This window comes from Manacus candei, unplaced genomic scaffold, assembly GCF_025592945.1.
Source record: "Manacus candei isolate 608988 ecotype Guabito, Panama unplaced genomic scaffold, ASM2559294v1 h1tg000034l, whole genome shotgun sequence".
NCBI classification, from domain to species: Eukaryota; Metazoa; Chordata; class Aves; order Passeriformes; family Pipridae; genus Manacus; species Manacus candei.
In genome coordinates, this window is record NW_026138082.1 from 2,450,983 (window position 1) to 2,466,219 (window position 15,237).

The 15,237-nt window shown below is 37.2% G+C and overlaps 1 protein-coding gene across 3 annotated transcripts in view; it reads left to right on the forward strand.

Moving 5' to 3' along the window:
- Positions 1-242: 242 nt before the first annotated feature.
- HBS1L (HBS1 like translational GTPase) overlaps positions 243-15,237 on the forward strand; it is a 60,332-nt gene continuing 45,337 nt past the window's right edge. Inside the window, exons 1-4 of one of the 3 annotated variants that reach the window (XM_051792566.1) lie at positions 243-432; positions 3,083-3,148; positions 5,107-5,244; positions 7,379-7,573. In XM_051792566.1, coding sequence (XP_051648526.1) covers positions 390-432; positions 3,083-3,148; positions 5,107-5,244; positions 7,379-7,573 — 442 coding nt within the window. In that variant the 5' untranslated portion in view covers positions 243-389. Of the gene's footprint in view, positions 433-3,082; positions 3,149-5,106; positions 5,245-7,378; positions 7,574-8,204; positions 8,225-8,536; positions 8,556-15,237 lie in introns of those variants that run through there. The other 2 variants (XM_051792568.1, XM_051792569.1) reach the window with 2 other exon arrangements.

Consider the following 15,237-nt stretch of genomic DNA (forward strand, 5'->3'; position numbering starts at 1 on the left):
GATCTCCGAGCCCAAACTTTGTCTGCTCTCCACCTTGAAAACTAGACCACAGCACTAAATGCCACATCCAGCCGTGACTTGAACTCCTCCAAGAACGATAACCCACCCCTTGCCCGGGAGCGGGCGGTCCCTCCCTCACGCCACCCGCGCGCATCCGCCCGGCGCGAGGGCGGAGCGCGAGCCGCTCCCCACTCCCGCCCCGCCGGCCCGAGGAGGGTCCCGAACCACGGGAGAGACGCATGCGCGGTGGCGAACGCTGGCGGAAAGGTGCCCGGCGCGCCTGCGCAGGGGGGATTCCGCCGGGCCTCGCCGGACACCAACATGGCGCCGTAGGCCCGCAGCGCCAGCGCCACCGCGGGCGGGACAGCGAGGCCGCTGCTGCCGCCATCATGTCGCGGCACAGGAACGTCCGCGGCTACAACTACGACGAAGGTAGCGGTTATAGCGGCAGGCCGGCGGCAGAGCTGCGGGGCCGCCCCAGCTGCCGTTCCGTGCTTGCTCCCTTCCCCCGGCCCAAGCCCCTACTCCCGGCCAGGCCGCCCGTCCCGGTGGCCGCGGGCAGGAGGGTGTGGCAGGGCCGGCACGGGGGTAGGGGAGGGCCCGGGGGGCTGTCAGGGGCGGTGGGAGGGGAAAAGCCGCCCCTTCACCTCCCCTCGGCGGGGGTTGGACGGGGCTCCGTGCGAGGCGTCTCTCCGCCCCGTCCCCGGCCCGCTTCCCGCCTGAGCGGAGGGTCGGGCACACGTGGCCGCGCTGCCACTGACATTCAGGACCTCCTCCCGGTGCCCGGGCCTGCCGGGAGCTTCCAAACGGGCAAAGCGCGGTCAAGCCACAGCTGGGTCCCCCCTGCGCTGCCTTGAGATACCCAAGTTGACTCTGTTTTTCAGGAGCGGCAGTGACTTGAAAATAAGCCTCAATACAATTTAACCCACCCACCTTTAGTCTTGTAAAACTTAAAAGTTGTGTTCACGGCCTAATGCAAGCAAATTGTTGCTGATGTTCAGCCATAACAAGAAATAAGAGGCAACAGCTGTTACCTGCGGAAGAAATGTAATTCTTAAAGATGAAATTGCGCATTTAGGGATCGACTTCTTTTTCAGATACCTGTCCTGCTATACTTAAGCTTACATGGAATGAACGAGTTCTGTAAGAACTTGGCTCTTACTTGCACTACTGTAGCTTTCTTTGTGCCCTTGCCCATTAACTTAGGCAAACTGTTAATCACACTTCTTTTTTTCTCAAAGTTTTTTTTGCTGTTGACTTGGGCTGTGGAAAAATGGACACGTTTCCAGTTGAAACTGGTATTTTACAGAATCCTTTGTTAAGAGAGCAGCAATTTTGTTGCCTCACTTTGTCAGATTATTTAAAAATTACTAGAAATGCTTTTGCCTGCTCCTAGTCTTTTGCTGTTGAGTGAACAGACACACTGTGTATGTACTAGAGGTGCACAAATTCCGTTTTGCACTGTTATCTTGGAATATTTGTGCAAGTCATGTAAATTTATATGAGCTGTGGCATCTGTATGTCCCACCTTGCAGGTTTTGTATATGTAAATTTAGCTAATATAGGGAAACTCTTGGGCTGCACTGGGAATTTTACTGCTTGATTTTTCATCCTTTAGAGTTTTTTTTTTCATCACAGATTGGTTGAAATGTTGATTTCAGCTCAGACTGTGGCATCTGTGAAGTTGAGTGCCCAATTCATAGAATTCATTTCATTGTTCACACACTTACTAGAATCTTTTAATGAAGTTGTTGAGATGGACAGTAATTTGCTGTAGCCATTAAGTTACAATTGCTGTTGGAAACATTACTGTTGGGTTACGTGTCAGGTCTTATCCTTGCACAATGTACTGCTTCTATAGTCACATACAATCGTTTATGGCCCGAATGAGGTAGATTTCATGTCTTTTTTGTTGCTTTGTTTAATGCCATATGTTCTTTTTATGCCACTTATGATTCTGTAATGCTTTATCTGGCTCAATTACGTACCTCATTTCTAAAGTAAATATTTACAGTATTTTTTGGTTTCCTTTCATAGGAAGACTTCTGAGGCCTTAGATTTTGTGGCCTTTATTTGACCATGTTCCATTTTTTTCCTCTTGTTTTTGAGTTATTGTGATCATAACTGAATGTGATATCTGTGAGTATGTTCGTGATACAGCTGGAATGCTTGAGTGGCTTCTACTCTGTTCTTTCTAATTTCTGTCATTTTTAAATAATTATTTTTATGGTTAGTGCATGCTGTGGTCTGTAAGTCTTTTAAAACAATAAACAATATGTATTACTTGTGAAACTGCCAAATGTATGCAATAGGATCTTTAACAATAGTTTATTACTTTTTTTGTGTATTTCATTATTACTTGGTGAAAATTACAAATTTATTTTCAAGATTTACATAATATTAGGATTACTTTTTGGGGGTACAGGGCATAACTTACTTTCTCTTTGTGCTTCTTGATGCCTTTTTTTTAATGAGGAAAGTATATGGTTATGTTTAAGTAACTGTAAGATTCTTGCTTTTTGCTTGAAAAAATTTTGCGTATTCAAAGGGAATTGTGAATTGGGTTTTTTCCCTTGCTGAACCTCATTTGAAAGGTGGATGGGCATGAGGATAAAATGAGAAGAAAGGTGAGAAATACATAGGAAGTGAGTAGAAATGCTGATCCTGAGTTTTTGGAGTAGAGATTGTAACTGAACTGTCTGTGGTTCAGACTGAGAGGTGAAGCAGAATTATCAAGAGAAGTGCTGTGGGTAAAGATTTGTGTAGCTGTAGAAAGTTGGATTTGGTCTGAGAGGGCAGCCTTCCAAAGGGGATGCTGAAGGAGGAGGTGTGAAGCATTCTAGCTCTTGAAAATTTTCAACTTTTCTAATGAATAGAGTATTAAATGTTAAATTCTATTATTCTAACAAAATTCTATTATTGTAACTTAGAAATTCTTACCTTGGTGAATAAGAAGAACTTAACTGCGCTTCTGAAATACTGGAGATGCATAATTTCATAAAACCTTGTGCAAAAGCTACACTTTGAGTTATAATATTATTTAGAAATTGTGCACATGAATCTTGCTGGTTTTACCTTATAGATTTTGAAGATGATGATGTGTATGGCCAATCTGTAGAAGATGATTATTGCATTTCTCCTTCAACAGGTTAGTTCATATAATTACATATAAGTATTGTCCATTGATCCCTGCTCCGATATTTATTGATTAAAACAATATTTAAAGGCTAGTGATGCTTTTGAAAAGTGCATAGTAGCCACAATCCTGTTAAAGTCAGTTATGTGGTGTTAGTATTGTATTTTTCTAAGTCACATTAGACAACTGGCTACATCTTGACTCTTACAAGCATATTATATTATCTTAGATGGTCAGAATATACCTGGAAATGGAGAAATCTGGTCTGTGGGAATGTGTTGATAATCATGAAACATTTACTGTCTGTTCAAATTGTTGGTACAATCTGTGTGGGCTTAACAGTTGTGATTCTGCACCTGGTAGTTGATGTCTTTTACACAACTTTAAGCAAATGTGGGGCAAGGAGTCTTATTGTGGGATGTAGTGCTGATCCTCAGTGGCTTCTCCTCTCATGCAAGGTCACGTGGAGGTAACCAGCCTCCCAGTGTTTGTAATGTTGCAAAGTAGGTTTAAAAAAAGTGATGCCGTGTGCTCAGGTAAGATGTAATTGAAGCAGCTCAGCCAAGAGGAATTTAACCCCGCTGTAGAACCATTAGGTTGTGTTCTCCAGTCAAGTCTCTGGCAAGTTATCAGTTCAGAGTTTCCCCAGATTGGGTGGCAGTGTTTCTAGAGCTGAGTAGGCCCTGGAAATAGTACAGCTGGTGTTGATATGAAGCTGTGCTACTGCGGGAAACTGGTCTGGATCTAAATCCACTGTGACTGTGATGTAGTGTGTGACCTCTGGTCACAGGAACTTGAAATAATTAAATCTTTAAAAGTCTGTTGCTCTTTCATGCTGTGGATTTTAGATGAGGGAATCTAGGTGTGTAATTTTTGTATTTGTAGTCACATTCCCCAACAGATTGTCTTGCATTCAATTTCTGAGTTTAATTGCTAGATTTTTTCAGTCATTCTCTAAGAATTAGTAATAGCCTTGTTTATTTTGTGATGAAAATATGTAACTTATACTTTTTGCTCACGTATAGACTGATAAATTGCAAAAATAATTCCTGCCTGTGCACAGTAATTTTCCTAAGAACTCTTTGTGTGTAAGCTTCATTTATAAAATAATCTGATCTAGATCGTTTAATGATCTTTTAATAGTTGCTTCAGTTTTGGTGACTGAATATGAAACAGTATGTGTGCATTTGGGAAACAGTTTCTAAGGCTATACTACTTAACTTCAGGATATATGTATGCTTTCAGTATGTATTTCAGAGCTGGGGGGCATATTACGTAACATAGGGCAATTTGTTTACATTATACCTTGCACATTTCTGAGAGTGTATAATGACTGGGGCTCTTATTCAGCAAGGAGTTTTATGTATATATGCCTTAATGTGTTGCTAAATCAGAGTGAAACTGTACACTTGTTTAAAGTTTTGTGTGATTATACATTTTAACTCATGGGCTGTGTTTCCAATGAAATTCCAAAAAGGGAAGAATATGTTCAACTCTGTGAAAGTCTTATTAGTAGTTTCACAGTGACATACTGTAAAAGCAACGAGAATTTCATGATGACTTTTTTTTTTTCTTGAAACTAAAGTAAAAAAAAATTCTGGAGTAAGGCTCTGAAGACATTAGGCCACAGATGGTAATTTGTATAAAAAATACTGTTTTTCAAACCATGAGTATATTCTTTTGTTCCAATACTGAACTTTGCAGAATTGTTGGATTACATGGATACAAGGATATTGGCCAGTTTGTAGTTTCACTGTGAGGATGACTTATTTATATTCTAGTATGAGCTGTTGTATGCTCCGTATAGTTCTCAGGTAGTAGTGATTATACAGCAGTGTCTCCCCACCCCCTTGAAACCACTGCAACAATTCAGTCTCCTAACTTATTTTCAGTTTACATATGTTTTGTTTTTAAAGGAAAAAAAAAAATTGACTTTTTTTTTTATATACTTCATTTTTTATCTAATGCAGCAGCTCAGTTTATCTACTCCAGACGAGACAAACCAGCCACATTTGCTGAGCCTTTAGAAGAAGAATATGGCTACGAAGGTACCGATGATACTGCTGATTATTTTACATCCGGTCATCAGTTGACTGAAGTTGATAGAGGTAATTATAGAAAATAAATAACTATCAGAATAATCTCAAATATGAATTAAGGATTTACTAGAATAGCCTTAAATTAATGTTTCTTGATCAGCACTGCTCACAGTTTTGTAACCTTGTGGTAGAACAACACCTTCCATGAACGTAGCCTCAGTGATGACTTCAAATTTTTAACTACCTTTTGTGAATTACTTGTAACTTGGTTGCATACACTGAAACGTGTTCCTACTTTTTTACTAGAAATAATGAGATTTCATGTGAAATTCAGACATAAGAACAGCTGTACTGACTGCTCAAGTCTTGACTCTTGGATACTGAGTATTTGTAGCATGATTTTTTGCTTGTTTTGCATTCTGAAGTATAGCAATTAGCAGCATTAGAGGGGTTTTCAAAGTATCTCATTTCCTTGAAACAGTAGCCAATATTCTCTACAATCTTTTTTACTTTGTTTTGAATTCATAAGACTTTTGTTTCCATTCAGTCTTGCAGCCATGAATTCCACATTACCAGATAAGTTCTGAGCTAAGTGGTGAGGGAAAAAATACTTGCTTTCGTTTTTTAAACTTGCTACCTGACTGCTTAATTACTTGCTTTGTGAAAAAGATTGACAAGTCTCTTTGTAAGTATTAATAGATAATATAGTTTTTAATGTTTTGGAAATAACCAGGGTTATTTTTAAAATGTTGATAAGGTCAGGTAAAGTGCGTTGAAATTTGGTACTTAAAAGAAGTTGCAGAAAATTGAGAGCAACAGATAGAACAGAAACAGTTTTGATTCCATGTCAGTCACAGTGGTAGAAGTTATGCTAATGCTTAGATATGGTTAAATATGGTACATTAGGGAGCATCCTGTTTTTATAGCAGGAAATAATGCTGTAGAGGGCAATTTGAAAGAACGAGCCAGTGCAATGGTACAGGTGATGTAGACCATATGGTCCTCTAGCTTTTCACGATGCTTTTGACAGACTTAATCGGTCAAGAACTGGTACAAGAAGGAAACTAGCATTCCAGACTGAAAAAAAAGAGGAAAAGAAACCTCAAAATAATCATTCCTACTGTGAAAAGAGCAGCGGTCTCAGAAGACTTGTTATATTTGAGACAATGTGCAGTGCTGGCCATTAATACAAAGTTATTGATGCAGTCAATGTGGCTGCAGAGATTGTCCTTGTTGAATGTTAGATAGTAAAATGGCAACCAGCCATTGTGTAGGGCTCTGCCCATACTTGTTTGCCATGGCAAATGTGTGGGCAACATTGACTTGCTATTTGAATTACAGGTAGAAGGTGCTAATTTAAGTAACCACACCACAGGAATTCTGTGGTGTTGAATTTCTGTAGCAAAGTTTTTTAAAAATCTTTCAGGAGGTGTTCAAATAAAAAATATGTAGTTGTCTTCCTGTTCTTCAGTTCCTGTTTTCTAAAACCTGAACTGGCAGAAACTGGGATATTCAGGAAGATTTTCTTCTTCTATGTTTGTGTGGCTGATCAACACCCTACTTCCAGTGAATGGCAGACTGGTGAATTTTCAGTCTTTTGTTGTGCAGCAAGTAGCTTAGTCAAGGCTAGTTGCAAAAATACCCTCCAAAGAAAATTGATTTTATCAGCCAAAAAATATATTACTTTGCCTTTTAGAAAAGGCAAAGATTGCAGGTAGTTTGAAACCTGGCATGTTGATCCAGAGTTTTCAGTTGTTAAGGCCTGAGGACCTCGAAATTGCTGTTTTACTTCCGGTGTTAATTGTAGCATCTGTAAATGCTTAAAATACACTGTTCAGTGGGGTTCCACGTTGACTTACTAAATTAATTTGGATAATTTTAAGGTGATTATTTATATTTCTTCTCTGCAGTTAAGGTAGTTATTTTACAACATCAAAATATTTCAATATTGAGACTTTCTAAATTAATAAATAGTAGTCAGTGATATGTTCCTTATAGCAATGTCTGAAATAGGTCAAATATTCTGTAGGGTATGGAAACAAAGTTTATCAGGGCAGTAAGTGAGATTGAAATTAATTTCTAAATGTTTTAACTTATTGTAATATTTTTCTCTTCTCTTTTCTTATTAGAGGTGTGGTGCTAGTGGTTAGGCCATCTAAGACACATTTTTGTGCAGCTTATAACAGTATTATGTTTCTTTCAGCCCGTCTTAATTCATGCCTTGATCAAATGAGAGAAATTTTGGCAGAGTCCATACCAGAACAAGCAATGGTGCAAGCACTACTGGATAGTAAATTTGATGTACAGAAGGCTTTGGATCTTGTGCTTTCACAAGGCAGTAAGCAAAATGTGAAGACCAAGAATAAAGATGCTGTGAATTTAGCAAAGAATACAAAAGGTATATTTATATTTAATTGTTTACATTCAAGGTGATTTAATTTCTATCTACACTTTAATTTTGGCTTTTCAAACTGAAGACGCTTATTATTGCAATATTAATTTCTTAGAGAATTAAAGAATATCAACTTACTATATCTGCATTCTAAAACATTTAAAGGAAACAGTAGCTTTTCTTGAGCTGGAAGTCAAAATAACACCTTAGTGTCAGTTTAAATGCAAACTGCAAAGAGCTGCAGTTCATGATAGATTTCTGATTTATAATATATGATGACTGAATTAATGCGTATCCCTTTAAGGTGGACAGCATCTTTAAATTTTATGTGCTTCCATTATTTGTTAGGTGAACTGACATTTCCCATCCCCAATACCTCCCTATTTTGGTAGTGTCTGTACAGTAACTTTTCTTATTTTGATTTGTGCTTAAATCTTTGCAATCTTTACTGGCATTCTTTGCTTAAAGTTTCTTAGATATTTCAGTAGATACATGTAATTTAATTGTAGAGCATTCCTTACCTTTGGATAACACTTAGTAATTAAATGCCTTTTCATGTTTCTTGATTTTTTTTTTTTGTTGCTGCTGTCAACTTTAAAAAAATTGGATATTTCGTTGTGATTGCACTTCCATCTGAAAATTATTGGCTATTGTAAGGTAAGGAGACTTACATTGTTGTCCAGAAATGTGTGTTGATACAGACAGTTTCTCTTGTGCAGGAGAAAATTTTGCCGACAACACCAACAAACCTGAGTTTGGAAACTTGACAGCCAAAAGTGGCTCAGCTCTTTATTCTTTAAAGAATATTGCAAATGACAAAGTACTCCTTAATGCTGAACAATCCGATATACCTTCATGTGAAAGGAAAGGATTGAAATCCTCTTCACTTGTTCTGTCATCTTCATTCAGTGATGATTTGTGTAAAGGATCACTTTGTGAACTTGTGAATAAACAGGCAGAGAAGCAACTACCAGAAAGTGCTAATGCAGTAAGTCCAGTTCCTGACAGTGTTTACGTTAGCATAGGAAGTAACCCCTCGAAATGCAAGGAAACACAGGACTTGAAATCCTTGCTGATGGAGAATGTGGTTTGTGGTTCTCTGAGTCCTGAAGACAACATTCCTCTCATTTCCCCAAATACTTCTGATTGTAGTAGTAGTGCAAATTTTTACAGTCCTCCATGTTTAACAAGTGCTTTAGGAAAATTGGCTCTTGATAATGAAGTCAGTCATACTGTAAATGAAAAGAATGAACTTCTTGAAAATTTTTCTTCGCTTGTGCAAAGTAGAAAACAAGAAAGTCCCTCTTCAGACATGGCTGCTTTGCCAGTGTTAAGACCTGGAAGTACTTCATTGGCTGACTTACTTCAGGAGCACCAGGAAAGCAGTGCTAGCCACTGTTACTCTTTGGCTGATCTGTACACCCAGTCAACAGCAAGCCTCACTGATAGGAAACTAGGAACCTCGTCATTATTACAACTAGTAAGTCAACCCCAGATTTCAGTTGGGATGCCAGAGCTGACAGGATCTTTGTCTTCTCTAGCCCTCTCTAAAGTTTCTCCAGTAAGGGAGGTTGAGAATTTATCACTCTCGGATTTAATAGCAGAGACTATTGAAATAGATAAAACTCAGCAAAGGATGGACTTGCCTGTGCACAATGTAATGGAATTCAGGCCTTCCCAAGGAACCAGCATTGATTTGAGTGTCCTTGTAAAAAGTGAAGATGTATCTACAGAGCAAAATGTGGTAGGGCAGTCAAGTATCTTAAGCCCTGAAACTAAACTTGTAAAAGAAAAACAAGGAAGATGTTCTGGTTTTGCGAAAATAAACAGAAAAACCAAAAAAGGGCATGGTCTTAAGAGGCAGGATTTGTCCCTTTCATGGGTGAAGGCGCTGTGTGCAAGACCTTCAGCTTTTGCTTTAACCTTGTGCCTCCGTTATCCTCCAAAAGGATATAAGCGTCACACAGTTGGTGTACATAAAACTTTCCTATACAGTAGACAAGTACAAGATGTAAAACCCAAGGAAACTGGTCCCATAGTAGCCATAACACCATTTGATTTCAAATCAGCATCTCCTGATGATATTGTAAAAGCTAACCAAAAAAAAGCTTTTACAAGACAGTAATAAGGAAAACCCAAGTCTCACTGTTTATATCGCGTTATATTAAAAAAAAAAATCATATAGGACGTATTTATAATGCAGAATTGATTTTTTTTTTATTTTTTAAATTGACATATTACAGTTCTTACTGATTGGTAGCAAATTTGTATCTGAACTTTTAAACTGTTGCACTGAATGTCTTAATTTTTGCGTAATTTTCACTGACAGTTTAACATTTTTAACTTTCGCAAAAACCTTGAACTTTAGTATGTAGATGTTGCATGTACAAAATTCTGTGAACACCATTAGACGTCTTGAAATATCTCTAGGTGTTGAAGATACAGTTCATTGGGAAGAACACTTTATTTTGTAAAGTAATTTACTTTTGCTATATGGTGTATAGTTTGGGGAGCAGGAACTTCAGTTTATATTACAAGTGTTTTATTAAATGTTTTTAAGGTTAGATTTTCTGATAAAGGTATGTTATTAAACTGTCAGTCTTGTAATTGATGTTTCCAGTCACTGTCATTATTCTCTTTCTATATTTATACTGATGACACTATTACAACAGAAATACCTTTAGTTTTTAAAAGCCTCAATGACCTCAGGTTTTGACAGTTCTGGTTGTGGTAGGACATGTATAGTTTTTGATAGGACCAAATTTGTAGGGGAGCAAGCAGTGAAAATTGTTGTGCACCCCCTCCAATCAGTTGTCAAAATATGATATTCAGAATGTTAAAACAGCAATTTTATAGATATATAAATACATGCTGCATTTATTTCATGAGAAGTTTCCCTAGGATTCTATGGTTTATTCTCAAGTCTTTCAGAGGAGTATTGGAGTAACAGTTCTTTCAACTGTAGCATGAGAGTCTTTGCTCAATGGAAAAAAAAATCAGGCAAAGCATAAGTGCTATTTGTGTCTGCTTCTTGTCTGTTTTGAAGAAAACTTCCTTTAGAAATGGAAATACATTCTCTTCTACTGTTTGCACCCATTACTGTTGCTTTGAATCTTCAGGTGAAAGATCCAAATCAGAACATTCTGGAGGTTTTCTGGTGCCCTGTTGGTCAAATTAGCAACTGTATATATGTTTTAACTTTCTTCTTAGTACACATTATGACTTTTAATATATTTCCAATGTCATTGTCACTATTTTAAATTCTGAACAGCAATAAGTTCAATAAAGATACTGCTGCAACTACAAAAATATGTTTGTTCATGTACTGCCATACACATATTCATGCTAAACTTGGCAGCTAATATGAAACAGTAGAAACAACTTTCATCTAGTTTTAATCTAATTTTTCTTAATCATATTACATCAAAAAGAAGACAAAAACTTTAGGTTTATTCTTGACTTCAGGTTGCACTACAGTTCTGTTTCTAAATAAAAATAAAACATCATCCAGTTCTCTCAGGTACAAATTTAATGATCTGTATATTTTGCTTGTTTGTTTAGTTGATGAAATTGTCATTTAAGAGCAGTGTGACCTTTGACCTCATGAATGAAATGAATGTTTCTTACCCTTATTAATAAAAGTTTTATATAATGACAGTGCTGTAGTGTTTATGTTCCAGTTGACGTGTTAATCTAGCCGTCTGTATCCTAACCTATTTTGAGTGCCTTAGAGGATTAAAAAATACAGTCCTTTGTACAGTGATAAGTTCATTAGCAGGAGCATAATTGATTTCCTCTGAAGACTTTCCATAGAAGCCTGGTTGATAGTAATACTGGAAGTTTTATTAATTAGTCATAATAGCAAATACTTCTGTGTGAAGAATATGAAATACTTTTCAGTGGTCTGTTTCTCTGTAGTTAGTCCAAAGGTTAACTTTCCCCTGCTTAAAAATCCAAGTCTCTTACTCCTACTGAGGCAAAAGGTCCTATCTGGAGAATTTATAAAGTTCAGCTTTCCAAGATTGTGTGTTTTCTAGAATAGAAATTCTGATTTTAAACACAGAACATTAGTGCAAAGTTTGGCATTCTCATGCCTGGTATGTTTTTAGGTGGTTTTGCTTTCTTGTGTTCCAAGTATTCTTGAGGCACTAATTAATGTTGGTAGAGATTTCTAGTACATGTGGGTTTTTTAAATTTTCATTGCTTCACTTTTCCATCTAAACATTTTCTTATTCTTGTCTAGCTTCTCTTTGGTTTTGATCTGTTCTCTCATTCCTCTGGCTGCCCTTATTTGCATAAAACTTCTTAGCGTTTTAGTAATTTTAGAGCCTGATCTGAACAACTAAATGTATGTTGTATGGGTCCCATTGGAAAGTACGTACAAGTAGCGGGGGCAATGTGTAGTACTTGGAGCTCGGTTTTACCATAGTTTTCGTGCAGATTAAAGTTTCAACAGGTGACTAAAACATATATGTTTATCACAGCTCTTACTGTGGGTTTGCTACCTTAGTAAACAACTTTGGATCTTGTTAGGTACCTAGATTTTCATATATAATTACTTTTTCATTTGCATTTGACTGTAGTGTTAGTGGTCATGAAAGAACCATACGTGCTGTTCAGTGTATAAGCGGTAGGGGAGGGATTTTTCTTTAGTTTGCAGTCCTGAATCCTGAAGTGAGCCTTGAATTAGTACAGACTGACAGACTGAACACTGCAGAAGGTGCCTAAGTGGTGGATAAACCTGAATTCCAAATAATTTGTAGCAGAAATTATTTATTTTCATTCTTGGACAGTTTTATCGTTTTGTTTTTCTAAACAAAAGGTATTATGTCACTGTATTTGCTTTTTAAATGAAATAGGTATTTTATTAATTTCCCTAATTATTCCTTAATTTCTTTACTGAGAACCACGTTTATGTATCAAGGACAGGTTTAATTGTCTTAGAATACTGCATGATATTATAGTATGTGGCATTTTTGTATAACAAGGCTGTGTTTGGCCTTTGCACTGAAGGATTTGTGCCTGATGAATGTTAGAATTCTTGTTAACTAAATCTGCTTGTTTAATGCTTGACACAGTGAGCTTATTTTCTTGATATATATATATATATATATATATAATTTTCCCCTCCTTGTTTTGCAGCTACTGTGTATCTTTGCTTAATATGAGCTAATTGTGTTAGTTGTTTTGGAATTCACATATTAACATTGCAAGATACCTGTCTGTGTTTGCATATGAAGAGAAAAAGACAATACTAAACTACATAGACATACTACTTCTGGTATTCAAACTGAATACTCCTAAGGCGTTTTGTACATTAAATTTATTTTGTGCATAATTTTTGAGTGGTTGCTGAATATTTTTAATACAAAACCGATGTAACTTTATGTATGTAAATAAAATGCATATTCCTAAAGCACTGATTTAATTACAATTTCTTATTAACTTACCTGATAGAAATAGAGTTGTGACTGAATGGGCATGGAAGATGCATGGAAGATTCCTGTGGAGAAAGTAAGGCAAAATCTGTTTGGTCAGTTCTCAAGATCTTAAGTTTCAGATGCAGCAAACTGCTTAAGTTTCTGGAACTATTGCACAATTATATTTCAAAATCTTATTTCTTAGAGACTAGTTGGCACAGTGAGGTAGTCTTTGCAATCTTGTGTTTTGCCCTATTTCATCTTATCATGTCATTCAAATAACATTTTTCAGTAGTCAACAATTTCTGAAAATCTGCACTTATGCAAAAAGTTAAACAGCAACTACTACTACTGCAAGAATGAATAGCTGTACAAAAGATTTGTATGAAGATACAGATTGTCGTTGTGAAGAGTATATAATTTATTACAATTCCACTATACAAGTAGTAGTACTAGTAGTTTAGGGTTATATGCGTAATTATTTACATCTTTTTCAAATCTAAAGTACTCAACTTCTCTAATGTTTAAAATGTTTTTGTATCATATTGATTATGAATCAATATTTCAAGCAAACATTTCATGACATTGTAATTCACGCAGTAAAAGCAAACTTCCTAAAGTGCTGACAGGGGACGCTTCTCTGGTTTTTTTGGGGGGAAGGGGTTTTGGAAATTGAGTTGAATTTTTATGGATAACTTAGATGTTTTGTTTTGTTTCTGTGAAGTGTAGACAGCTGATAAACTCTTAAATAGATTTGATGTTCAATTCACTGTGTCCAAACTAGTAATTAGATGATAAGGAAATGTCATTATCTATACTTCTGTGTGTGGTTTTAATCCATTTTGACTGTGGATTTTCTCTGATGAAGTAAGAGAAGGTTGTTTTTTTTTTGTGAAACTGGTATGTTTATTTTGTACTAGGAAACAATGTAGTGAAACAAAAATCAAAACCAATGGTGTTTTATTTATTTATTTATTGAAGCAGTCTCTTTTCTTCCCAAATTGATATCTCAATGCAGTTCATTGGGAATGCGTCTGTTCTATTATTGCTGTATTATACAACCAGTTGCTCCTTTATGTAGGTTGTTAAAGTACATAATTTTACCAAAAACTAAAAGCCAATTGCTCTTTGTGATTTTAGGTGATTGTTGAGATGAACAATCTGTATGAAATGGTTCATGGGTTTCTAGTGTCAGTGTCAGCATGGAAGGGTTCTTTATCTGGTTTGTGGATTCATTATGTTGCATGCTTAAAAATGGTCCATCAGAAACAATTGTCGGTGACTTCTGAGGTGTGTCAGTAGTTTTTTGGTCAGATAATTGATTTGGATGCTTATTGTTGGTAGGATTCCTTTAGAAAATAACCCATTACCCTACAAGTTTCTGGTAATAATATGACCAGAAGATGACTAGAACCTGTAAAATGGTTGTAGTCTGCAGAGATAAGAGAATCCTTGAACAATCTCTTAAGAATTAGACTTGTGAAAATGTAGTGAAAATTATTTTACTCTTTTTATAATGAGAATATGGAGATTTTAGAGAAGAGTTGCTTGTGAAGTATTTACTCATCATCAGTTTGTCAACTTCCAGCTGACTGGAAGCTGACAAACATTGTCTGGATTTTCAAGAAGTGCTGGAAACTACAGGCCTGTCAGTCTCACTTCAGTACCTGGGAAAATTATGGAGAAGGTTACTTTCAGAGGTATTGATAAATACCTGAAAGACAAGGCAGTCAGTAAACCTTTTGAAACTGTCTCTCACAGGATCCCTCTGGACAGAATGTCCAGCACACGGCTGGATAAACACATCGTGTGGTGGGTGAGCAATTGGCTCGTAGGTCAAGCACAGAAGGTAATAGTGAATGAGGTGACATCAGACTGGCAACCTGTCACTAGTGGGGTTCCATCTTGGATCCTGTGCTCTTTGATATTTTCATAAATGAATTGGATGCAGAACTGGAAGGAATACTAAGCAGATTTGCAGATGGTACAAAATTGGGAGGAGCTGTTGACTCCTTGGAAGGCAGGGAGGCTTTGCAGAGACCTCGACAAATTAGAGGACTGGGCAATCACCAACCATATAAAGTTCAGGAAGGGGAAGTGACATATTCTGTCCTTGGGATGGGGTAACCCTGGATGTACGTACAGACTGGGGAATGAGATGCTGGAAAGCAGTGCCACAAAAAGAGACCTGGGGGTCCTGGTCTGTGTCAGGTTGAATATGACTCAGCAGTGCCCTGGCAGCCAGGAGGG